Here is a 26670-nt window from a genome sequence, read left to right as displayed (position 1 = left end):
GAATTACATAAAGTTTAAGTTTAGGCTGAAATATTTTTTTGAGTGTGTACCCGTGTGTTTCTGCCCCAGTGCTGAGCATGTGCAGTGACTCACCAGAGAGAGTCGTTGATCTGAAGTGCCTCAGTCTCATTGAATCAACAAGTTCTTATCTAATTCATTTGATTATTTCTTAATTTAGTTTCAAATAACAAGAATGAATCACTTAACATAAGTAAATTTGTTTTATTCTCGTTAATCAGACATATTTGAATTAAGTAAGTGGCTAGTTGACTTTTTTGAGTGCTCTGATAGATCCAAATGCGTGCTTTATTTCACAGATCGTGGTCAAGACAGGCAGGGTTGGACACCAGCAAACAGTAACATCCAAGGGCAAGACAAAAGCGTAATCCAAAACACAGGCGAGGGTCAAACAATCAGCGAAACAATCATAAAAACTGTCAGCGAAACAATCATAAAACAGGCAAAACAGTCCAAGGTTGAAATCCAAGAGAGCAGCCCAAAGTAACAAAATTAACAAGGCAATGAAACAAGGCAAAAACTACGGCAATGAAACAGTGACAATAGAAATAACTACAAAGAAACAAGACAATGACAGACAAGGAAACCGCTTGGTAGAGTCCGCATCAGCAAAACAATACTCCGCAAGGTTCTGTTTGGCATGACCCTCTTTTTATGGCTGCCAAACAGGAAGTAACCACAGAGCAAGCAGAGGGAGCGGTAACAAACAGTACTAGGTGAGAGCTCCCTTTGCTGGCGTGGCGTTACAATATGTGAAAGCATCTGTGTGTATGTAATGGGAATTGTATGTAAGTATGCTTATATAAATTTGGATGTTCTTAGTGGCAAATCTGGTACTGTTTTTTACTTTTCTGTTGAGCATTGGGGTTAAAGTTTAATTTTCAAAAAATTGTAACAACAAACAAAAATGTTTAAGGATCCTTTTAACAGAACCACAGCCACATCAGACAACATGAATGTGTATGTTACATCAAGATGTCTACTTCACTAGAAACCATAGTAACAACATATTAGCTTGTCTGTACAATGCAGATAATACAAAGCTGATAATGATTTTGAAACTGCATTATAGAGGCATTATACTGAAATGCAGTGTGTATACAGGCAGGTTGTGGATAAATGAATACAAGACTGATTAGAGAAACAATATGCAGAGTTACTCCAACCCTAATTAAACACACCTGATCCAGCTAATCAGGTCATTCAGGCTTATTTGAAAACTGCATGGTTTGTCTGTTGCAGTTGGGTTGGAACGAAACTCTTTAGGGCTGTGGTCCTCCGGGAAATGAGTTTAACAGCCCTGCTCTTCATGAACACACTTGAGTGTTGATGTGCATCTGTACAAGAGGTGGGGCTTGTGAGGTTAGATGGGTGGGAGACATAAGAGCTATATAAGATGTCCACTACGATTTAGAGATTTTTGGAGAGAGAGAGAGAGAAACTCTAGTTGGCCAAGAACGTGAGTATATTGTTTAATCTTGTGCTGTAAGAGTGTGAGTGTGAGGATGGGTGTCCCGCTGTCTGCTGCTGTGACTCTAGGGCTGCTGTTCTTCCTGTCTGTTGGACTGAATGAGCAGGTGGTCAAAGGCTGCAGATGTTTTCAAAGACGACCGCAACAGCTGTACTGTGATTCTGACACAGGTATGTCAAACACATGCATATCTAATTAATCATGAACAGCTATAGGTGCTGTAAACAAATCTGTAGGTTGTATGCTGCTTTAAAATCAGATGTTATGAGATATTTCTTGCATTTCAGTTAATTTGCAATTCTTTCAAGTGTGTTCTTTTGTGTTTAATCTTGGCAAACTTTAAATGTAACATATGAACATATGTTTTTGCTTCGGACAAAATGTAATATAATGCAGGAACGTCAAAAAATGAATAAATAATTTTTTTGTTGTTATATCTGTCTGTTCTACCAATTAGTGATTCAAGCTAAGATCACTGGACAAGTGAAAGAGACTAAATTAAAGTCATACAGTTTTGAAATTATCAAGGTGAGAAAATGTACTTGCCATATCATGTATACAAATTCAAAATTTGCCAAAAAAAAATCTTAAAAATAAATGTTTTCTTGTATTTTTTTTTCTTTCCAGACATTTAAGTATGTTGACACAAATCCAGTTCAGTTCATCGTCTCATCTCCAGGTACATGTGGTATCAATCTGCAAAACGAGGAGTATCTGCTGGGAGGTAAAATCATTAATCATCTGAAGTCAGATTTTGAGTTGAAACTGAACACCCTGATTCCTGATGCTGGTTATGAACACCTTTTCAGTCTGGACAAGTTGCTAAAAATAAGAGCCAGTGCAAATTTTGGGCAGTTTGAGCTGACAGATTTCACAGAAAATCACACAGTGCTGAAGTTCAGCTTAGCTATTCAACTTCAGTTTTTTAGCTTCAGACTCTGATTCCATCCTGAGATGATTTTAAAGCACACATTATTTTCACTTATCATGCATCTCCTAGCAACAAGGCACATGTTTCTGTGTGGGTTTGTTGTGTTTGGTAATAGTAGAATCTATTCGTTTGCAAACCTCAGTTGTGTATTATATCCATTTTTCATCTGTAACATTTACAAAGTGAGTGTAGTGTTTAGAATCTGTTGAGATTTTAAGTCATGTAGAGTATTCCAGTCAGATCAATAAAGCCGCATGTTCCCTTTTAATACCTCAAAAACAAAACAAAACAACAGACACATTTAAGAACTTGATAACATACTTCATTAGTAAACAGTAAATGTCCTCAGTGATGTTACACTGCTCAAGGAAAAGATTAATATTATCCAGGACCTCAAACCCCCAAAACACTAAAGAATATCACAGAATATGAGGGTTCAATAAGTGACGACATCTCTAGGAACAAAAAAGTTGTATGTATTGTAAAATGAGCTTTAGTGCTTTAGTGATACATACGAAAAATGTTTTTTCCACCTTAGGAAATGTCACGAATGGAGTGATGTCTGTTAATATGTGTAGCAGCCTTGTGAAGCATTGGGACAGTATCTCCTCAATCCCTGTATCAGAATGGCTGTGAGGTAATAATCTAATATTCTTAATATCTCATATTCTTACAATAATAATTCACCATAGTCTGAATTTACTGTAGTTTTGTAAAGTAGTTGTTGTCATGTTATAAGCATAGATAAGAGTTCAGTCATCTCTCAAACTGTGTATCTCTACAGATCTCATCCTGTACTGGAGCGTGCCAGTGGATCAGCCATTCATCAGTGCAGAAGTTTGCCCTTTTGTTTTTTATAATGCTTAGAACGCTTTGAACATGTTTAAATGAATTTAAACATTTTACTTAAGCTTTGCAATGCAGCCAAAAATACATACAAAAAACTGTTATCATGGAGTTATGCAATTAACCATTAAACTGTTTTGTATGTGAAAACGTCTGTGTGTATTTAATGGGAATTATATGTAGGTTATATTTAGGTTAACATGTATATGCATGTTAGCATAAATTTGGATGTTTTTAGTGGAAAATCTGGTATTGTTTTTTATGTTTATCTTCTGATGAGCATTGGGTTAAAAAGGAACACAAACAAAAACATTTAAGGTTCCTTTCAGCCACATCAGACAACAGGAAATTGTTACATCAAGATGTCTACTTCACTAGAATCCACAGAATTATTATGTATATAAAATTAGCATTTTTGTATTTAAACTTTCAACTAAAATATTGCTTATATTTCACTTCAATTCAGTGTGTAATATAAGGGGGGACTGTGTGCATAGGGCTCTGTCATGTGAGGGGCCCTGGTTGCTCTGCCTTTGATTATTATTATTATTATTGTTGTTGTTGTTATTGTGTGAAATGCACACAATAATGTGTTCCTCATGAGCCACATCACACCCACAGGTGTCTCCGTAGGAACAGCATGTGGTTTTTCAAGTTGAGACAGACACGACATACACAATGTCCAAACAAAAATGAGGGAAGAGAGGAAAAGCAAACAAAATGGGAAAACAAAAGGGAAACAACTTTTTTCCCCTAAGAGTGTAGGTGAGAACTGGTGTGCATAGTCTGCATTTGCCTACATAAGACTGATAAGAGTAACAATATGTTACAGAGCCAGTGATTAAAATTCTTATCCTACTCTAAACACATGTAAAGTGTGCTGACATAAGACAATTTCATAAGACAATAAATGGCATGGCTCATGAGATGATGAGAAAAGGGCCCCCATACACCGTCTTTGCATATGGTGAACATTGGATGGCTTTATGTCTACAGGAAAACTGCAAACTGTACTTTGCATTTAAATAATAATAACCAAAATATCCAAATAAACCTGTGGTCTCCAACATATGCCTGTGGGCATTTAGTTACCCACATATCTGTAGCTGCATCCCAAATGACGCACTATACACTAAGTACTTATGCACTATATACTCAACCATGTAGTGTATGAATTTTGTTTATTTGAGTATACCATTTTGTTTATTTGAGTATACCAACTTATCACACAAGCACTTTTGAATAGACTTCATGTAATGTTTTTGAATGTTATGCTTATGCATGTTAATCTCAATGTATTATATTTTAAATTATGTCAAATGCAGTTAGATGAACTTTAGAGTTCTTTTTTGACCCATCTACTGCAAACAGCATTTAAATACATATTTATATATATATGATATGATTACTTCATTACTTTATTACTACATAATTGTCTTAGAAATAGGGTTAAAGTGAACTGTTGAATGCACTGGCAAGCAAATATGATAAACTAAAATACATATTAATTCCATTTCTATTTTAAGTATGGCATGTATTTAAATACATTTGCAGTTACACATTGGTAATAACATTTAAAATACATTCACTTTAAATGTAATATTTAATATTAGTTCAAATTCTAATCAAGTACTTTAGTGTGTTAGTCAACACATATAAATATGTGTACTTCTTTCCAGCACAAAAAAGGTGCTGTTGCCAGAAATGGATAAAGTCTTTTAATTCAATATAAGTGTCACGTGTGCTGTGTTTAATAAACACATGAAGAAGATGAATAACAAAAAACAGACTTTTATTAATCCACACAGAGATAATCCACAGAAGGCTGGCAGGTAATACGGGAAAACATACACTAAACAGACTGGAACTTAAATAGTAAAGCAAATGAGGATAATTAACAAGACACACCTGAACCAAATTACATAATCAGACACAGACAGGGAAACTAAGTCAGGGAACAAAAAAACAACTACAACTCCCTGAGGTGTGACACTAAGTTAACGTAAATATTCAACAATAGCACTTACTGAAATTACTGTAATCTGAAGATTTGCCGATTACAGCACTAAGTTGATTCATCCTTGTGCCTGTCCTCCATTTCACATGACAGCAGGCCAGACTGCAAGAATATGGAGGTTGCTGGGGCTGCTTCTTCAGCTGACAATGATAACATTGCCAACTCAGTTAATCAGCTCCAGTCAAACACTTCAACCACCACTCTCCACTTCTTTCTCTGATCATCTTGCCAGTCCCATGGTTCATCCAGTTGCATACTTGGTTACAGTGGAGGACTGCATGGCACAGGTTTCCTACTTCAGTGCTCCCTCATAGGCAAATTAGCATCCGAGCGTAATTCTATAAAATAATTCCACCTTCTGCCTGGCTGTACTGTACAACCACCCCATTTATCAAAGAGTGTGATCTAGTCTAATCCTATGATTACAACCACAATTACAGCCTACCTATCTGTTACAGCCAAGGCCCTCAGTGACTCTGAGAATGAGAATTTCCTCTCTGGAAGACTCCTCCTTTGACTCAACATCACAAAAATCCCCTGCAAGGAAACTCTAAATGTCTATTCCATCCTGGGTAGGCCACTTGGACACAAGGCATTATAACACATAGCACACGTACTGTCAACCTCCATCTAGGACGTCTACATGTGGAAGCAATTTCTCGGCTGGTGCTGGAAGGCTCAACCACTGACATCATTCTGGGATGCCCATGGCTCCAAGGCCATTCGGCACACTTATCCTTAACCACTCCAACATAGAAGGATGTCATCCTAGTGGAATATCAGGTGTTCCAGGATGTGTTCAGAAAAACAACTTGCATCTAAGATAAGCTGTGCCTTCAAGTGGGTGCAACCTTCAACTAAGTGCACCTTTGCCCAAAGGGAGAGTTTATCTATTATTTACCATTTATTATTTATTAGAACAGAAGGCCACGGAGGATGTACCACTGCCCATGGCCCATACAATCTCATCCTAAAACAGAGGGGAGATGAATGGAAGACCGCCTTCATCACACCAACAAGAAACTATGAATATCGAGTTATACAATGTGAACAGCCCTTACCTCAAGCTTGAGAAATGTGAGTTCTATAAGCCATCTATTTAATTCCTGGGTTACATTATCAGTGCTGATGGTATTAAGATGGAGCAGGAGAAGGTACAAGCAGTCAGCAATTGGCCCTCTCCCTCAACCATCCAGGAACTACAAAGATTTTCAGGGTTCGCCAGCTTTTACAGAAGATTAATCTATAAATCAAGCATAGCATTACTTCTGACAGGTCATGTCAAGCTTGCATCAGTTGACTCTCAGCTGATCTATGGCTACCTATAGGAATACGATTACCTATCAGAATCAACGAAGATTGTAGGTGGGAATAAATGACCAGTAAACTCTTACCACAACCATGGATGAGACCGTTGAGCAAGGTACTGAACCCCCAACTGCTCCCTGAGCACCACAGCAAATGGCTACTCAATGCTGTGAATATGTGTGCACTTGGATGGGTGAAATAAAGAGCACAAAGTACTGTATTCATAGTATGGGACACCATACTTGGTGACATGTCACATCCTTTTACTTTTCCTTTCCTTGTCTGGGAGGTATACCTGCCTGAAGAAAGATCATGGGTACCATGATAGGATGTCTTTAACCCAAGCTTTCTAACTGCGTTTCATTCTAACCATCCAGATTGACCTGCATCCAGGAGCACCCACATCATCATTTTAATATACATAACTTAACCACAAATTAACCATGGTTTTATTATAGTACAAGTGTAGTAACCTTAGTAATAATATATATGATTAGGGCATAGCTTATAAAAAAAAAGTCAAGAATCCAGAAAAGTTCAAGTTCTTTTCATTTCATTCAGTATGTTCATTTATCGACTCAATACTTGGTCGGGGGCTCCTTTAGCACAAATTACAGCATCAGTGGGGTGTGGGATGGAAGCGATCAGCCTGTGGCACTGCTGAGGCACTATTGAGCCTTCAGCTCATCTGTATTGTTGGTTTATTTGGTTTCTCATCTTTCTCTTGAAAATATCCCATACATTCCATATGGGATTCAGGCCAGGCATGTTGGCTGGCCAATCAAGCACAGTAAGATCATGGTCATCAGACCACTTGGAAATTATTTTGGCACTGTGGGCAGGTACTAAAGTCTAAAGGAAAAGGAAACTAAAGGAAATCAGCATCTCCATAAAACTTGTCAGCAGATGGAAGCATAAAGTGCTCCAAAATCTCCTGGTGGCTGCACTGACTTGATAAAACACCATGGACCATTACCAGCAGACGTCACGGCACCCCAAATCATCACTGACTTCAGGAACTTCACACTGGACTTCAAGCAGCTTGGATTCTGTGCCTCTCCAGTCTTCCTCCAGACTCTGGGACCATGATTTCAACATGAAATGCAAAATGTACTTTTATCTAAAAAGAGGACTTTGGATCACTGAGCAACAGTTCAGTTCTTTTTCTCCTTAGCTCAGGTAAGATGCTTCTGACATTGTTTCAGTTTCAGAAGTGGCTTGGTAGCCCTTTTCCTGAAGACGTCTAAGCGTAGTGACTCTTGATGCGCTGACTCCGGCCTCATTCCACTTCTTATGAAGCTCTCCCAAGTGCTTGAATTGCCTTTGCTTGACATTTTCTTCCTTCCAGTCAACCATGCATTTAAAATGCTTTGATAAAGCACTATATAAACAGCCACCCCTTTCAATAATGACCATCTGTGACTTACCCTCTTTGTGGAGGGTGACAATGATTGTCTTCTGGACCATTGCGAAGTCAGCAGTCTTCCCCATTATTCTGGTTTCAAAGAACAAGAGATACCCAGAATTTATACTGTAGGGATGGACATTTAATGAAACTCAAATGTAAATATTCTAATATTTTGAGATACTGGATTTTTTTTTTACTTTCATGAGCTGTATACTCTAATCACCAAAATTAAAACAAACAAACAAACAAAAAACTTTTGAAATGTTTTACTTTAAATATAATGAATCTAGAATATATGAAAATTTCATTTTTTGAAATAAATTACAATAAATAAAAAACTTTTTCATGATATTCAAAATTTTTAAGACGCACCTGTATATAGGCTGTTTCTGTTTTTTGTTTGTTTGCAGCACATCTGTATTTGTGTTTTTTTCATTTGCAGCACGTGGAGCTCTCTCGGCCATCGTGGTTGTTGCTCAATCTTTAATGCATTATGCAGAACTAGACTCTTCATTAGGGGTGTCAAACTCAGTTCCTGGAGGGCCACAGTTCAGCTCCAACCCTAATTAAACACACCTAATCTAGCTAATCAGGTCAACTCATGGGAGGTGTGTTGGAGACGGGTTGGAACGAAACTCTGCAGGGCTGTAGCCGTCCAGGAATTGATTTTTACAAGCCTGTTCTTCATGAACACACTTCAGTGTTGATGTGCGTGTTTGTACAAGAGGTGGGGTTTTTGAGGTTAGATGGGTGGGAGACATAAGAGCTATATAAGATGCCACTACGATTTAGATATCTTTTGAGAGAGAGAGAGAGAGAGAGAGACTCTAGTTGGCCAAGAACGTGAGTATATTGTTTAATCTTGTGCTGTAAGAGTGTGAGTGTGAGGATGGGCCTGCCGCTGTCAGCTGCTGTGACTCTAGGGCTGCTGTTCTTCCTCTCTGTGGGACTGAACAAGCAGGTGGCCGAGGGCTGCAGATGTGTTCCAAAAGAACTGCAACAGGCGTTGTGCCATTCTGACACAGGTATGTCAAACACATGCATAGCTAATTAAAATTGAACAGCTATAGCTGCCTTATACAAATTTGTAGGTTGTATGCTGTTTTGAAATCAAATGTTACAAGATGTTTCTTGCATTTCAGCTCATTTACAGTAGTTACACATAAGGTTTATAGAGAGTACCGTGATCAAACCACTATAAAAATAAACCGTAAGCCATAAACTTGAAAGTTAGTAGATTTCCTTAATTATAGTGCAAGAAATCTTAGTGACTTAAACCTATATAAACCTATATGACTTTCTTGAACACAAAGGAAGATATTTTGAGAGCTTTTTAATGGGCTCCTATGTTGTTTGGTTCCCTTACCAAATCTTATTTCAAAAGTATCTTCTTTTGTGTTTTATCTTAAAAAGTAAAATATGAACATGTGTTTTTGCTTTGGACAAAATGTAAAAGTGTAATGTGATCCAGGAACATTAAAAAAAAAAAAAAATTAACACATTTTTGTTACATCTATTTTTCCAAATAGTGTTTCGAGCTAAGATCACTGGACAGGTGAAAAACAATCAACTAACTGCATACAGTATCAATATGATCAAGGTGAGAAAATGTATTTGCCACATCATTTTCAAACTCAAAATTTGCCAATAAAGTCTCTTAACAAGAAATATTTTCTTGTAATTCCCAGCGATTTAAGCATGTCAACAAAAAGCCAATTCGGGTCATCTACTCACATCATGATTCATGTGAAATCTATCTGGAAAATAAGGAGTATCTGCTGTCAGGTAAAATTGTGAACATCTTTTAAGGCTGGAATACATTATACAGATTTTTAGCCCCTGGATAAGTTGACAATGGTTGCTGAAAGTCAGAACCAGAAGGCAAAATTTGGGCAGTTTGAGTTGACAGCTTTCACAGAAAATCACATAGTGTATTCAGTTATTCAACTTAAATTTTTTAGCTTCAGACTCTGATTCCATCATATTAGAAAATATCACACATTTGATATTTTGAGTTGATTATAAACTACATATTTTCACGTATCATGCATCTCCTAGCAACAAGGCACATGTTTCTGTGGGAGTTTGTGGTGTTTGGAATGAGTTCAGAGTCTGTTAGTTTGTAACCCACAGTTGTGTATTCATTTTCCTCTCTACCAGTCGGTGTAGTGTTTAGAATGTGTTCAGATTTTAAAAGTCATGTATATTCCAGTCAGAACAATTAAACTGCATGTTCCTTTTTGTATATATTGTAAAATGAGCTTCATATGTAACATTAATAAAGATACATAAGAAAAAATGTTTGCTTTTTCCACCAAAGGAAATGTCAGTGATGGAATGATCTTTGTTAATTCATGTGACCTTGCAAAGCACTGGGACAGTGTCTCCTCAGATGAAAAGCAGTACCTCCGCATGTGTCCGACAGGCTGTGACTGTATTAAGGTAATAATCTAAATCATATTCTTACAATAAAATTTACCAAAGTCTGAATTATACAGAGTTCAGCGATGTCGAAACCCACTGGCTTTAATTTTTGCCCAACAAAATATTCTGCCATTTTGGATGCTGCCAAACACATACTGTGCATTGTTGCAAATCCTGGGTTCAGATCATGATCAGACTACGTATGTCAAAAGAGTTCCATATTTAAAACATAAATTAGTTTGAAAAGCACATTCCAGATGCCATACAGGAAGTTCTCAACACTTCTTATGATTAAACTTTCTAGGCAGAGAAGGAAGGTTCATTTGCATACTAATTTCTACTTGCAGCCCTTGTGCCAGCCACAAACTGTCATTATTGATTTATTGTCATTTTTAAAGTAGTAAAACAGTTGTTGTCATGTTATAAGCATAGATAAGAGTTCAGTCATCTCTCAAACTGTGATCTCTACAGATCTAGCCCTGTACTGAAGTGTCCTTTTTGATCAAAACGCCCTGAAGACCAAGTGCATCAGCCATTCACCAGCGTGGAAGTTTGCCCTTTCGTTTTTCAAAATGCTTAGAATGCTTAGAACATGTTTTAAATGAATTTAAACATTTTACTGAAGCTTTGCAATGCAGTCAACAATTACATACAAAACACTGTTATCATGGCGATATAGAATTATGTAATCATTAAACTGTTTTGTATGTGAAAATGTCTGTGTATTTAATGGAAATTGTATGCAAGTATGTTTATATAAATTTGGATGTTCTTAGTAGCAATCGCTTATATAAAATGCATTCATCTGGTATTGATTTTTTCACTTGATGAGCATCAAGGTTAAAAAAGAAACAGTTTAATTTAAAAACTGTAACGACAGTTATATACAGCAACATCAACAAGCCACCAACTTCCACAACCAACTTCACTAGAAACCACAGAAACAACACATTAGCTTGTTTGCACAATGCAGAAAGCTGATAATGATTTTGAAATAGAATTATAGAGTTATAATGACGCAGTGTTTATGCTCTGCATAAATGGGGCGCTACTGAGATAGACTGTGTGCACTTCCTGACAACAAATAAACTAATGGATTTGTTTATCATAAAGCACAGTCTGACTTTAGTTTTAAAGAACTTTGGATTTTCATTAGTACAAAGATCAACTGGTTTACGTCTACAGGAAACCTGCAAACAGTACATCGCGGATAAACAATAATAATAATAACCAAAATCGAAATCGAAATTATTCAACCCCCCCAGAGACTGCAGTACTTTACAAATACAAATGACTTCATAAAAATTGCATCTACAACAGTTTACTGGCATATTAAAAGTGATAATATCAATATATAATGTACTGTTTTTGAGTTATAGGATTTTTTAATACCACAGCTGTCATAATTATTCAACCCCTATTCAACATTGCCATTTTAAGTTGCTTATTTTTATGGTAGGGAACAAAATAGTCTTAAAACACAATTAGCTTGGAGTGTTACACATACATACATTTAGCCCATGCATGTGCTGAAATTGAGTAGCAAATATGGTAAGTCAACAGAGCTCTCACAAAAGCTATAGAGAAGAAATAGTTTTCATACTAGAAAGTCTAAGGCTACACAAAGATTTCTAAGACATTAAAAGTTTGTACTGACACAGCTGGCAGCCTTATTCCCTAGGTTAAAGTGTACTGTACCAAAAAACCTTTGAGGGTGTTAAACAAAAAAAAGCACAATATTATAAAATGTTTGATCAAAGCAACTGAGAAAAACCTGCAGTGTACAGCTAAATGTACAGCTTGGCTTGCAAGATGACCCAGCGAAAGGAGGAAAACATTTCAATGCAGAGTATAAGATGAACACAAGACAAGCATGGCTTTCATGTTGGGGCATTTTGCTGAATACCACTTTTGACCAAGAAGAACAAAAAACTGAATGGAACGTGCTAAAATTCATTTGGATAGACCTGTGGATTTCTGGAGGAGGGTTTTATGGAGTGATGTGACCAAACTGGAACTTTTTGGACATATGTGTTGCTGTAGCTAAATACATAATGCATTTTGTTCTTCATCAAAATCATCTGTTCACTGCTCTGGTTTGAAATGAATGCAAAACAAGGTTGTTTTGTACTTACCATGTCCCTGTAGTTTGAGTAGAATGACTGGTCAACAAGAGGGAATTTATCTGCTCCCAGTTTCTTGTAGATGCTAATCAGTTGAGCAAACTGGGAGAAAACAGAAAATCAAGTGAACTTGATGTGTTGAAAGTGTCATTTAGCAGTGTCCATGCCACAATGTGGTCTGATCTGAACTCACAATTATACATGATTATACATTACATTCAGATGGCCAGATTTAAAAAAAAAAAAAAAGAAAAAAAAAACACTATTTAAAATTAATTACAATTACAAGAGTTTGACAAATGTTTGATATAATGTTTATGCACCAAAAACGGAATGAAACAGCACTACTCATTTAAACTGCACCACAGAGCATTTATCCGCTCGGCTTAAAGTTTGAACGGTAGAGCAGCACGAGCTTACTAGAGCAGATGAATTTACTCGCTGATGAGTTTCGCTGATGCGAGCACTAAACAGAGCTGTGAGATCCAGTGTGAAGCGCTTGAATTTAGCAAAGAACACAAATGACTTGGTGATTTAAATTAGTTTAAAGCCAGATGAAACACCACTGACAACCAGGAGAAACACTGTGTGCAACGAAACAGCCAGAAGACTTGTCAATCTACATATCGTCTCATTTACCATGGATTTACTGTAGTAACACTAACTGCACCATGGTTTTGTGGCAGAAATGTGGGATATTCATATTGCATTTTACAGTTTTCTGTACACATTTTTTTAAAAATATCACTAATTTTCTCAAAACCTTAAACACAAATCCAAATGTTCAAACTAAATTCACAGAACCCCTGACTTTTCTGGCAAAATCAAACAATCGCTTCAAAACCATTTCACCTTTACTCAAAATCAAACAAAGCTTTCAAATCATACACATATTTGTCAGTACTATACGCACTACAGATCATTCATTAGACACTACATCAAAAAATAGAGAACACAGTGCACAGTAGAGGCTGACCGATGTATCGGCTTTGCCGATTAATCGGCACCGATAATTGATTGGCGGAACTATCGGTTATCGGCAAAATCCATGCCGATAGTGCAACAGGTTGGATCCGTTGCTGGAGCGGCTGAGAAGGTCGTCATTACACAGCAAAGTCCCCATAATCTTTGTTATTACAGCACGAGAGTGGCCTCTAGCATGTGCCGTTTGTTTAGACACGTGACAAGGCTAATTTAAAACATTGACAACGAAACGGTGTGTACAGTATACTGTAGTGCATGTTTTCATGTCATTACTAAGCGATGAATTTGTTGACTAGATGCTGCATTAGTGGAGAAAGGATAGCAGCATACTTTTGCCTATTTGATGATCAAATAAAGTCTTTTAGACCACCACTTGAATTGAACGCGACGTGTCCAGTGTATGTGATATCGGATAGCTGATTTTGCCTGTGTGTGACTAACATATTTTTATATTTTGATTAGATGTTCTGTTCACCACAAATGTTCTGGAATAGAAGCAGTTAAATTGTGAAAGTATACAAAATCCATATGTATGTAATTTCAATACTGTGGACCTTTGCGTAGATATTTAAAGATGGACATCTTTAACTTGATTGTTGATGTAATGGTAGCACTTTACAATGTGAGTCCATTTGTATTTATTTTACACTATTACACTATTTATTTTCTGTATCCATTTTAAAAACTATCAGTCATAAATCAGTATCAGCCAGTGTGGTCCAACCTAGTTATCGGTATCGGTAAAATCCAATATCGGTCGACCTCTAGTGCACAGTGCATGTAGTTACATATTATATATATATTTAAATATACACACACTCAAAAGAAATCACACCTAAGCATCTATCTATCTATCTATCTATCTATCTATCTATCTATCTATCTGTCTGTCTGTCTGTCTATTTATCTATATATCTATCTATCTATATATATATATATCTGTGTGTGTGTGTGTGTGTGTGTGTGTGTATTTTTCCTTTTTTTGTTGGTATATTCACCAAACGTAGGTGTGAGTATTTTAAAACCACTATTAATGGTCTAGTTCCTACAGCTATCAGTTAGGAGCAAAAATCTGCCTTTAAAGTTGAAAGAAATAAATATTTGAAATTTATCACGATAATTATTGATATAGACTGATATATATAAAAAAATAATAATTATTGTGATAATTGTTTTGGCCATATCGTCCAGCTCTAATTTACCTTTTACTTTTATCTGCTATCAGACTGAGACGTCGTTGTCATAATGTTATGGGTTGCGTCTTGCTTCATTTCGACACCGCAAGCTTCATGCTTTCTAACCTCATACCCACTTTTTCCCTTTTATGTTGCAATTATTCTGCTTATTGTACATATAAAATACATTAGGTTTTTGTTGTCATAATTGTGACCACAGTGCTTACAATATCTACCATTATGATATGTTCACATATACCAATATCTTTATACAGTGTGTGGAGATCGGGACACGAAAAAAACTTATCAGGGCATCCCTACAGCACATGTTCATTCTTGTAAAGTAGCCTCAGAAACTGTTAGGATGTTTTAATGCTCCTCACACTGATAGATTTATTTATTTATTTCAAAGAAATACACAGTACCAAACGAAACGTCTACTTACAGCCCATGGCTTGTCACAGAGGTTGTAAATGGACTCCAGGGAGTTGACGCTGGGGATCCCGGCATACTGCAAACCGATGATTATATTGCGGAAGTCTTCATTCTGTGCCATGCTATAAGCATGCTGTCGCACTAAGACAAAGTCAGGCTTGAAGGACCTGTGTAAACAATAATATTTCGAGAGAGGAGCAAAAGTATCAGTCTGTTATCTGTTTAACATTTCAAAGGAGCTGTGTTTATTTACGTATGTACTGTGTTATACTATAATAACCCTATTGGGCAAAACCACATTTAAAAAATAACTGACTTCCTCTTTAAAAATATAATTAATAATAAATACACTTTAATCTCAAGCTTTATTTGTCAACAGATAATACCTTTTTAAGACTTCTTTTAAAGATAATCATGAAGAACATTTGGACTATTTTCTGTTTGAAGACACAACACAAATTTGTATAAAAAGTAGACATTTACATGAAAAATAATAAACATCGCAGTGAATCTTGAAACAGAGAACAAAACATGTTTCACAATTTCACTTGCCATTCGCTTGACATTGTTTATTTACTTTTTTCTTAAACTTTTTTAAAACATCAACGAAAGTCAAGACAGTACTGTTTTTGTTTCAGTTTTTGAAATTATATTCTTTAATTTACTTCAAAAACTGCTCATGTTGCATGTATCCAGCATCTTTGTTTGGATTAAAATACAGAGGTTGCTTTTAATTTTAGACAGAAAGAGCACAGGCAAAGCCTTAGTTTGTTTATATGAGGAGATTTCTTTTATCTGTGTTATTTATTTATGTTTTTGATTTGGGGTTTGTTTTAAAATTTCAATTTACTTTCTGTGGCGGGAGGAGCAAAAAACAGACACAGTGGGCGTGACGTCAGGCCTCGGAGAGGCTTTTATTAAACATAAAATAAACAAAAGTGTCCAAAAAAGAGTTCAGGCTGGAATTTATGAAATATATGAAGTTAGTGAGTTTGAAGTAAAAGTATTTGATGGACATATACTATGTGTCAGGAGCATTCACTCAGTATCATTATCTCATTTTTGACCGAGATGGCTTTTAGTTGGTTGTGTATCTGAACTCTATATATATAAAACAAATCTCCCTGTTGAAGAATTTCAATAAACATATATTTTTGTGCATCTACAGCTGAATGTGTTTTATAATCAATAGAGAACACGCCTATAGATTTGATGTTAATATCTACTTTTAATAAATGCATTATTAGAAATTGCAGTGCTTCATTTTGCAGTAAAGTTGAACTGTTTGGTCAAGATAATTTTGTGTTTGGATGGCTGTGTTAATTGTTTTGAGAACAAGTACATCGGAGAAAAGTGTCAAATCGATTGAGAAAAACTGTAATAGCTAAAGTCTCATTACACTGTATTCAGCACTAACTGGGCTACAATAATATGTGAGCAGCATGAATGTACATGTTTGTGTTTTTGAGAAAACAAAGCGTATGCGTGGTTATAGTGGAAAACTAAGATTGTGAAGTCACTGAAATAAGGCCATAAAACACATATGGAGCAATTGTAGATTGTTGTAGATCTACAACAATTGTTGTAGATGTTTGTGTGGTCATATAAACATACCAACCTGATCTCATGACGAAAATATACCTGTGAGAACTTCTTCAAGAGACACAAAATACATACCAATAAGTACATATCAATGCAGTTTCCAACAGAAATGTCCACTGAGTGGCACTAAAAGAGTGTTTGGTTTTTTCCCCCAGAACATATGAACGTATGGTATATTCTATGTGATGCTGGTTTTGTACGTTACAAATAGCAAATACAGATGCAAAGCTAGCACACGGATTATACCACAAAACATCAGCTTGACATAAGTTACTGTCAGAATGGTTTGTTGGTTAATTTAACAGTGCTAACATCAAATTGATTTTCTGATGATTATGTTGAACTCACCGAACCACTTTTGTTCCATTTCTGACCACTTGCATGTCCACACTGCATGTACCATTAGCATGAGCCACAAGGTTGATCTCTGAGAACTCGGCCTGAAACGAAAAAGAAACATACAATATATTGGTTACACTTTATTTTGATCCACACCTTTGAATGTTCTGATGCTGTAACCTGTAGTAAAGCCAAAGAGAGGACTGGTTCATGTGTGCACTGCGTCACTGCTTTAGCTTTACAAGCAATCCACAAGCAAACAAGGCAGCAATCCACCACGGCACATCAAAAGAGTGCCAAAATGGCAATTAATGATTGGATTTTGTGTTAAAATTAACAGAATTTGAAAGTTGAGCATTTGTTTCTAATCAGAAGTAAAAAAAAAAAACAAAAAAAAAACACAAGGCTTATTGTGATTATGGATGGGAAAGAAGAAGAGAAGATTAGAGAAGATTTGTGCATCAGCTGAAAATACCACAGACTAAAAGACTGACCTTGTTGTTTAAGAATCTCTCTCTCTCTCTCTCTCTCTCTCTCTCTCTCTCTCTATATATATATATATATACAGTTGTGCTCAAAATTATTCATACCCTATGGTATGTAAATATGATGTTAAATATGATATGGTAAATATGACCAAAGAAGGCTGTAAAAATACATCTGCATTATTTGTCCATTTGATCTTTTATTCAAAAATTTCATATTCATTTGCTACACACTACTGGAACTTCGAACGGGACTTCTATGGTCAGATGGAATTTAAAAATTAGCTTTTTAGCAGCAAACACTTTTTTATCCTTGTGTACACATGATGGGTTTGGTGCACACAATGATAAAAAAGTACCCCATGTGTACAGTGAAATATACTGCTGTATCTTTAATGTTGTGGGCCTATTTTTCTGCCATAGATCCTGGATATGTTGTTCAGATAGATGGCATCATGGATTCTAACAAATACCAACATTTATTAAAAAACAAAACAAAAAAAAAAACTGGCTGTCCCTGCTAGAAATCTTATAATGGGCCATGGTTAGATCCTCCAACAGGACAATGATCCACAAACACGTCAAAATAAAAGGGGTCACTGAGAACAAAACCAAGTTTCTGTCATGGTCAACCCAGTTCCCTGACCTGGACCCTACAGAAAACGAGTGGGGTGAAATGAAGAGAAAAAACACCAATATGGACCTGGAATCTGGAGAGATTCTATATGAAGGATGTTTTCTAAACTTATCAGGCATTATAGGTGAAGACTTAAAGCTGTTATCTAACCAAAAGGAGGCTGCAAAAAGTATTGAATAAAATGATATGGTTAACTGTGGCCAATGTGTATTAGGCTACTTTACATGACAACAATGTAGTCAAAAACAAATTTTCCCTTGCGTTTTTAAAGTTTCATGTATACACGGCAACATTTTCAAAATGATACGTGTTTATACATATCTGCGAAAACTGTTAAAAACAGTGTATTTACCACGCTCAACTCTCTATTCTGGATTGGGGCCAATTACAATAGGCCCGTGGACCTGCCAGACACCACAGGACTGAGCTAGAGGGAAGGGATCCTCCGATGTCCGGAAAGTGTCCGGCCACAATCCAGAACCAGCCCCAGCCTCCAGAACCGTTCCAGAGTTCCCAAGTTCTGGCGAGGTGGCCATCTTGGCCAGGGACTCAGGCTTGGTGGCCATCTCCTGGCTCAGCAGACTAACGGCCAGCAGGCCTGAGAGAGCAGCGGGTTTATTAATGACGCTGCCAGCGTGCTTGGCTGCTAAGAGCGGCGGGCTTGAAGATGGGAGATCCCCAGCCCAGCCTTGCCTGAGTCCCCGGCCAGGAAGGTCGCCATGACTGAGTCCCCGGCCAGGAAGACCTCTAGACCCGTAAATTCCCCCAAGTATTTTTGGGATGGGGGGGGCTATAGGGGTTTGGCTGTAGTGATCGGGCCGAGGGCCGAGGGCCAAGGCCAAGGCAGAGGCCATGGAGGCTATTCAGCCTTAGCCTACTGAGTTCCCTGCTCCACCATGGCCTCCTGAGTTCCCTGCTCCGCCATGGCCCCCTGAACTCTCTGATTCGTCATTGCTCCTGAGACTGCCTGTCCCGTCATGGTTTCCTGAGTTTCCTGTTCCGCCATGGCCCCCCTGAACTGCCTGATCCCCCATGGGTCCTGGAGCGCCCACCCCCCCCTCCCCATAGGATGTTATGTGGCTCGAGGACGCGCCTTCCGGAGGGGGTCGTTATGTCAGTGTGGATTTGTGTTCCGTGTTTTTCCCCTGCTTTAGTTCCTGTGTTTCCTTATATGGTCTGTTTCCTGGTCTTGTTAAGTTAATTCATTATTCTCTGCACCTGCGTTCCTTAATTATCCCCTGTATATTAGTTCCTGTTTGTTCCTAGGTTCTCTGTCCAGTCTTGTGTCTGTATATGTGTTCTCTAGTAGCGAGCAACACCATGACAATTCAAAGAGACTCCAAGACCTGAAATGGGTATGTCAGACAAAGGAGAGATGCAAAATGTGCAGTGCTGTGGGGCCTCCAGGAACGTGGTTGGGAACCACTGCATTAGAGCATTAGTAGACTGTTAGGTTAGAGTAGAATATTCTACGCAGATGGTCTACTAATAATCTAATGAGTGATAGTTGACATGTACTGTAGTTGCAAAGATACTGATAGCAATATGTCTAAAGTAAACTTTAAAAAAAAAGTGTTGCCCAAATATGTAATGTCTCCTGTTATAATCATGACCATGACAAAACACAATATATTTATTATTTTTTATATTAATATTACTTTTATAGGCTACCCAAGTGTGTTGTCTCTTCGAACACAAAATAGTGCTGTAACGGGACTCCAGGGAAGCGTGTAAGATCCAGATGCAAGCTTTATTAAAACACAGCGTAGTCAAGAAAGGCAGGGTTGATCTCTAAACAAACAGTAACACGTAGGCAAGACAAAAGCAAGATCCAAAATAAACAGGCAGAAGGTCAAGGTCCAAGTGAGCAGTCCAAAAGTAACAAATAAACAAGGCTATGAAACTAGGCAAAAACTATGGCAATGAAACAGAACAAAACAATGGCAAAAACAAGGCAAAACTATGACAAGAAACAAAACCGTGAAAATAGCAAAACAAGGCAATGAAATAGGAAAAACGCTTGGCAGAGTCCACACAAGCAAAACAATACTTCACGGAGTCTGTTTGGTTTAGGCCTCCTTATATGGCCAACAAACAGGAAGTAACCAATGAAGCAGCAGAGGGAGCAGTAACAGTCAGTCCATGGGTGAGGGCTCCCTCTGCTGGCGTGGCATTACAAGTGCATACATGTTCCTCAACAAAACCTTTTTTTTTTAATAATAATAATAAGCATCAAGTTATGTACATTTTTATTAATTATATTTTTAAAGAAGAAATCAACTAATAAAAGAGTAAGATTAATACCATTACTAAACACCTGAACAATTAAGGATTACAGGAGTTCCTGTCTGCATGCAGTTCTGTAGATCCTTGTGAAGTTTATTTAAAGTTTTCATCATTATTTATTAACATTTAATAACTTAATAGCTCAATTTTAAATTTAACAGCTGCATTTTATCTGACAACACCATCTGCTAAGGCGTTAACAGCATTTATCTGAAAATCATCCTGTTTAAGGCAGATCTCCAAAATCATTGTCCATTGCAAAATCAAACTGCCATTTGGTTATGACACTAATGGTGTAATCTGGCATCACTGACACCTGAACTTGCACAACCTGTAATATTTTTCAATCTGAACTATTCTTTTAACTCTTAGGAGAATGGTTTTTGCAAACAACTTCAGAGGGGAAAATGACATATTTTCTATAGTAAATGAATGTAACACCGCCTTGTTTTGCTAATTATGTGTATTGCATAATTCAGGAGGCAGAGTCATACACTTGTAATCACATTAGTCATATTAATTAAAGCTTATGATTTTTAAACACAATACATACCAGTAGGTGTGAATCATGTCCCGTAACTGTTCCCTTCCTTCTCATCATTGTGGGCTTGTTAACACTCATCCGTTACGCAATGAGAGCAGTAAAATTTGAGGTTTATATGCAGACACAATAAAACTGGCTATGGGAAGCTGTCTCATATTTTATTTGCTTAATTATTGCAGAATGGTCATTCATTGGTAATAAAATATCCAATTATATTGTTGCAGGCTTTCTTAGTCAGACCGAAAGTCAAATTCACGCTTTTAACAAAAACTGCTACTGGCAAAATATCTAGAATACAAACATATGTTGGAATGACCATCAATGGAGAATGAAGCTTTTTGCCCCAAAAATAAGCCTGATTAGGCGGATCAGGTGTATTTAATTAGGGTTGGAGTTTGACACCCCTGCCATAGAAGAACCATTTATGATTCCTCAAAGCACCTTTCAGTGATCACTTCTTATCACATTATTTTCTTGGTGTGAAGAATAATTTAATGGTGTAAAGAACCTTTTTACCACTATAAAGAAACTTGACAGGTTCCCTGGTTGTTAAAAAGTTCTTCATGGGGCCATTATTTTTACTACAACGGCCTCCAGTAATGCAATCAAGTCAGCAAGCTGTTTAAACATTTAATCACAATGACGGAACAGATGTTTTGATAGTTGTTTGGTTTATATTTCTGCAGCATCAAAGTGAAATCTCATTGCTCCAAAATCCCAATCCACTATATTTCTGTATTTCACACATCATATCCATTCTCACTGCCTCAATTTGTGTGGCACACAGTATTTTACTTCTGGTGAGGACAAACAAATGACTTACTAGAAATGTATTACATCATGCGTGGAAAGGATGCAGTATGCACAACAAATTAATAGTTTATAGAAACTTGTTTGTGGGTGTTAGCAAATTGGTTGAAAGTTGCCATGGTTTGTGTGATCAAATTGAGAATAACAGCTAGGTCTAAAGCAGGGGTGTCAACTCAGTTCCTGGAGGGCCACAGCCCTGCAGAGTTTAGCTATTACATGGTTTGTGTGTTGGAGCAGAATTGGAATGAAACTTTGCAGGGCTGTGGCCCTCCAGGAACTGAGTTTGACACCCCTGGTCTGAAGCTATAATAAACACTTTACCTGCTCAACTTTGACATCATAATCTCCTTGGACCTTCTTCCCACGAAAAATCTTTGCCCTGGAAGACAAAAAATATTCATGAATCATTTCATGCATGTTTGTAGTGTTGTTTAATCAGTTTATGCAAAAACAGTTCAACATCATTTACAACCCTGCTGCTATAATGACTAGAAAAAACAATCAAATAAACAAACTGCATAATTGCAGAGCTGGCGGCTGAGAAATGATAGCAATGCAAACAGCTGCTGTTTTGATGCAGCATTCCAATCATTGGATTTTGCACTTCTATTTGATAAGTATGTACATTTTTGGATCTCATTCATGTTTTCTTTCACTCGCTTTAACTTGTGTTTGGGTGTTATATGGGCAAGCACAAAACAGGCCAGAGAAAATATATAAAAGAAGGAAAGAAGGCTATCTGTATCTGGAAGGATAGAAGGATATCTGGTGTGATCCATGTCTTTACCCCTCTTTATTACTGTGCTAAAAAAGCAACGCTGACTGGCTCACACTCAACATATCGTTCTTTGCTTTTACATAACGTTCAAGCACATAATGCAATATTAACAGTTAATGTGAAGCAATAACACTCTGACACAATCTCAGTATAAAATGTTCCCGTAATACAGGTCAGAAGAGATGTTTGCACTGCAGCTGTGTCCATTGCATTTCTGGATGCAGACCAGAAACAATGACTGATTATGCAATGCTGCCATCTAAAGGAAATACAACATCATGTCATATCATACAGATGGCAGCATCCTCAATACACAAATTCATTTAATACTAATTCAGGAATGTTTGGCACAATATAATTGTTCAATGTCCAGTGCCAGTGAAGCATGCTGACAGCACCATTCGGTGGATTTTAATTTTGGCAGCATTGAAAGCAAAACACCTGTGTCTCATCAAACAGAAGCTGTTTGGACCAGATTAGAAACAATCCCAAAGTGCAAAACCAACAATGATGAGTTTTCCACAGTGTTTAGATTGTGTAGTGAGATGAAACTAATAAAACTTTCGTAACACAAATCACCATTATACAGACTAAAATGTGCTGGAAATGTTCAAAAAGTACTGATACACACACTGAAATCATTTCACCATGTTTATGAAAGCAGAAAACAACAAAATTAGCAGCACTATGCACTTTTTGTATTCATAAACATTAAATATTAACATTAAAATAACTGCAGAATATTAAACATACAAAAATATTGGCGACTAACATACTAAATGTTAAAAAAAAGTTTTGACTAAAATGTTTTATAAAATGATAACAGCTTTTAAATAGATTTTTAGAAAAGGATGAGTCAAAATAATAAATTATACATTTATTTGCTATTATCTGAAGTTTTGAGATTTTTAGAATGCATATTAGCTTGCTGTCCATCTAATGGTAAGATTTACAATAAATACATTTATAGAAATTTTCGCATTGGTCTCAACATAACCGGCAGAGAGGCTGAATGAAAATGTAAGTCTGACAGCAGGTGGCGCTTATGGGAAAGTAGAAATAAAATGGTAACCGTTTAGATTAAAGAGATGCTGCTTTAGGCTCTGTTGATACCACGATGAAAACAAATATGAACAGGAGCAGTGCTGGGGAGTAACTAGTTACATGTAATGAATTATGTATTTAATTACAAAATAAAAGTAACCGTAATCTGTTACAGTTACTGAGAAAAAAAATAAACATGTTAACGATTACAAAGGGGGTTACGTCTGAATATTTTCACACATACTGATTTTATTGATTTCTTTCCCAAATTGCACTGACTGCACTAAAATAAGAGACACCAGGAGTTTAGGACACAGAGTAGGACATATGCTTATTTGATAACTGTTTAAAATCCTATTTGTTATGATGTATATGCTGTATTTTTTTAAGATTAACAGTTTTGCATTGTTAGATGCCAGTGTTTCTTGTCATAGCTATGCAAATATTTGATTTGATTTTATATCTATATTTAACCTCAGAATGATCTCAAAGTAAAAAGAGGTGCTAAAGTCTGATTTTGTGGTGGCTGTCTTTTAATATTAAATGATTAAGTGATGAAGGATTTTGAAAAGTCTGTCAGTAATCAGGTGAGTACTACTGTAAGGTTAACCCTGTCTGCTTTAAATGTTTCAAAATGATTAACACTCATTAGAAATGAAGAAATGTAATCTAAAAGTAATCAAATGTAAACAGTTACATTACTTTAATAAAGTAATCGAAATAGTTACAGTACTTGTTAGATTTTAAATAGGGTAACTTGTAATCTGTAAACTATTACATTTCCTTCCCACTCTGAACAGGAGTAATGCCAGTTTCTCACTAAGGCATGTAGCCTATTACTATTTCTATTCTCTCACCTTTTGAATGGTACAACCACCCAGAATACCTGAATGCACTAAAACCATTCAGAGCACCTTAGCAACCACAAAGTGTTACCAGGAAACCAATCATAACAATCTAGTAACCGAAAAGCAGAAGAAAGGACAAAACAGCATAGCAACCACATAGCAACAGCACCCACTTCACTCCATCGTCACTGTGGAAGTTCTGCTCTGATAAACATCATACAGGAGGATCAGCACTCTAGTACTATGCATGGGCTTTTTTCTATGTCAGCGGTAGCATTTGTGAGTAAATAAATAAATAAGATAGCAGCTGTCTGTTAGAGAACAGACTGGCTGCAGGCAAACACTAATATATGTTGTCATGAAATGCAAGAGAATTCCCAGACCTGCAAGGAAGAAAGGCGTAAAGCTGCTATAGGCTGAGTGCTACACTGCCAGAGAATATGAACACAAGCAACTATCCACCTTATATTTTTAATGCAGAAGTAAGCCTATAGGTGAGACTGGTTCATTAGCTGCTATAGGGAAATAAGAGAACAATAACAATGTGCATTAAATGGTAAAACTGTTTGCACTACAAACCAGTGTCTTCATAGTTAAGATAATACATTAAAAAAAATCACTATCTCATGACCAATTCATATATATTTTACGAGGTGGCTAATTCATACGCCCTCAACTGTACGAATTTGTACGATTTCAGTGACGGGTAGGTTTAGGGGTGGGGTTAGGTGTAATGAAATGGCTTCGTACAAATTCATATGTATTGTGCAACTCGTAAAATAGTTTTCACTAAAATCGTATGATTTTGTACTAGTGAGGTCGTATGAATTTATATGAATTAGCCACCTCATATCAAGCAGCAAAACAAGCTGTTTTGTACAGCTAAAAATAGCTGAACGCGCATGAGACCAGAAGCCAAACCCATAAGATTTACAAAAGAAAAAGGTGGATACACTATTAAAAATAACACTTCCAAAAGTGTAATTTTATGGCAATGCCATAGAATAATCATTTTTGGTTCCCCAAAGAGCCTTTAAGTGAACAGAAACTTTTTTTTTTTGGTGTGAAGAACATTTTAATAATCTAAAGAGCTTATTGTGCAATAGGAAGGTTCCATGGATGTCAAAGGTTCTTCATAGACTCATCAATCTTACCATATATGATATCGAGCATAAAGTCACGACACACACGCTACAGTCCTGCACTAATCAAAGCAGCAGTTGGCTGCCATCAGGGGAGGAACTCATACATGTGATGGTGTTCATGACCAGTGAACCTTCACAGACGCTGCTTCAGCGATCTCTGTTGCCATAAACTACAGGGAGTCTGGCTACAGTCAGAAAAACTGCTCTGCTTTATTAACTTTAGACCGCTTTCAAATTGAACACAAAAATATACCAACACAAGTTTATTTTATGCACCGTGACAGTGACTAGTTACTATTGCTTAGGAACTATAATTATTCCTCAAATCATGCACCAGACTTATTTTCTTTAGTCTGTGTACTATTATTTTATTTCATTTCTATTCATTCATATCTAAATCCTCTACATTTTTCAGTCCACTAAAATTAACTACTAGAAACTACATCTGTAACTGATCATAATGTTTCCACAGTAGAAACAGTGTTCTTGTACTGTAGTATCACAAAATGAAGAGAAGCCAGTGAGCAGTAAAATGCTCTGACAGCAGTTATTAATCTTTCAGGTTAACCCTGCCATTGCTCCTGACATGGTTGTTTGATGGTGCGCTCAAGGAGTCTTGCTGAACATTTGGTAATTAAGTCATTATTTTTTTTCCTGCAGGTTGGCGGACGAAAACCGCAAGAAAAAATGGAAAGAAAAGGTTGTCAGTTTTTCTTTCTGGTCCATTGCCAATTCAGCAGAAGCTAACAGCCCTTTGCTAAAACTGAAGATCTGAGCTCATTGCCATACTGGAATATTCTGGATAATTCTTTCCAGAGAGCCAGTGATTAAACAGCGGAGTCATATGAATAAATAAATAAATAAATAAACTGGGTGTCAAATTTCATTAAAACAATTGCTTGCTGTTACTATATTGTGTATTTTACAACAACTGGAGCAACGTATTGACCAGAAGCAGAACAATCCATTTTATCATTAAATTTGCGCATGTGATTGTAAATAATATTAAAAA

General features: G+C 36.7%; 3 protein-coding genes across 4 annotated transcripts in view; 2 read left to right on the top strand and 1 right to left on the bottom strand.

Annotated features, from left to right (window-relative positions):
• Positions 1-26670, bottom strand: part of syn2b (synapsin IIb) — a 121500-nt gene that overhangs the window by 60263 nt on the left and 34567 nt on the right. The window contains exons 2-5 of the mRNA XM_051123036.1: positions 22165-22222; positions 17091-17182; positions 15151-15307; positions 12559-12648 (exon numbers count right to left, since the gene is read on the bottom strand). Of these exons, the coding sequence (XP_050978993.1) occupies positions 12559-12648; positions 15151-15307; positions 17091-17182; positions 22165-22222 (397 nt within the window). The remainder of the gene's footprint in view (positions 1-12558; positions 12649-15150; positions 15308-17090; positions 17183-22164; positions 22223-26670) is intronic.
• On the top strand, positions 1271-3384 carry LOC127173282 (metalloproteinase inhibitor 1-like). The gene is made up of 5 exons (XM_051123051.1): positions 1271-1659; positions 1947-2017; positions 2117-2213; positions 2959-3057; positions 3205-3384. The coding sequence occupies exons 1-4, from the start codon at positions 1524-1526 to the stop codon at positions 3054-3056; spliced, it is 402 nt and encodes a 133-aa protein (XP_050979008.1). The 5' UTR covers positions 1271-1523; the 3' UTR covers position 3057; positions 3205-3384.
• LOC127173278 (metalloproteinase inhibitor 3-like) lies at positions 8795-26524 on the top strand. 2 transcript variants are annotated; one of them, XM_051123043.1, is made up of 5 exons: positions 8795-9024; positions 9529-9599; positions 9688-9784; positions 10320-10441; positions 26319-26524. In XM_051123043.1, the coding sequence occupies exons 1-5, from the start codon at positions 8889-8891 to the stop codon at positions 26403-26405; spliced, it is 513 nt and encodes a 170-aa protein (XP_050979000.1). In that variant the 5' UTR covers positions 8795-8888; the 3' UTR covers positions 26406-26524. The 2 variants fall into 2 exon arrangements, with proteins under 2 accessions (XP_050979000.1, XP_050979001.1); XM_051123044.1 differs by lacking the exon at positions 26319-26524 and adding an exon at positions 10895-11530 and having other exon boundaries at positions 8796-9024.

This window comes from Labeo rohita, chromosome 11 (assembly GCF_022985175.1).
Source record: "Labeo rohita strain BAU-BD-2019 chromosome 11, IGBB_LRoh.1.0, whole genome shotgun sequence".
In the NCBI taxonomy this organism is placed as follows: domain Eukaryota; kingdom Metazoa; phylum Chordata; class Actinopteri; order Cypriniformes; family Cyprinidae; genus Labeo; species Labeo rohita.
This window is presented reverse-complemented; position numbering and strand designations above follow the sequence as displayed.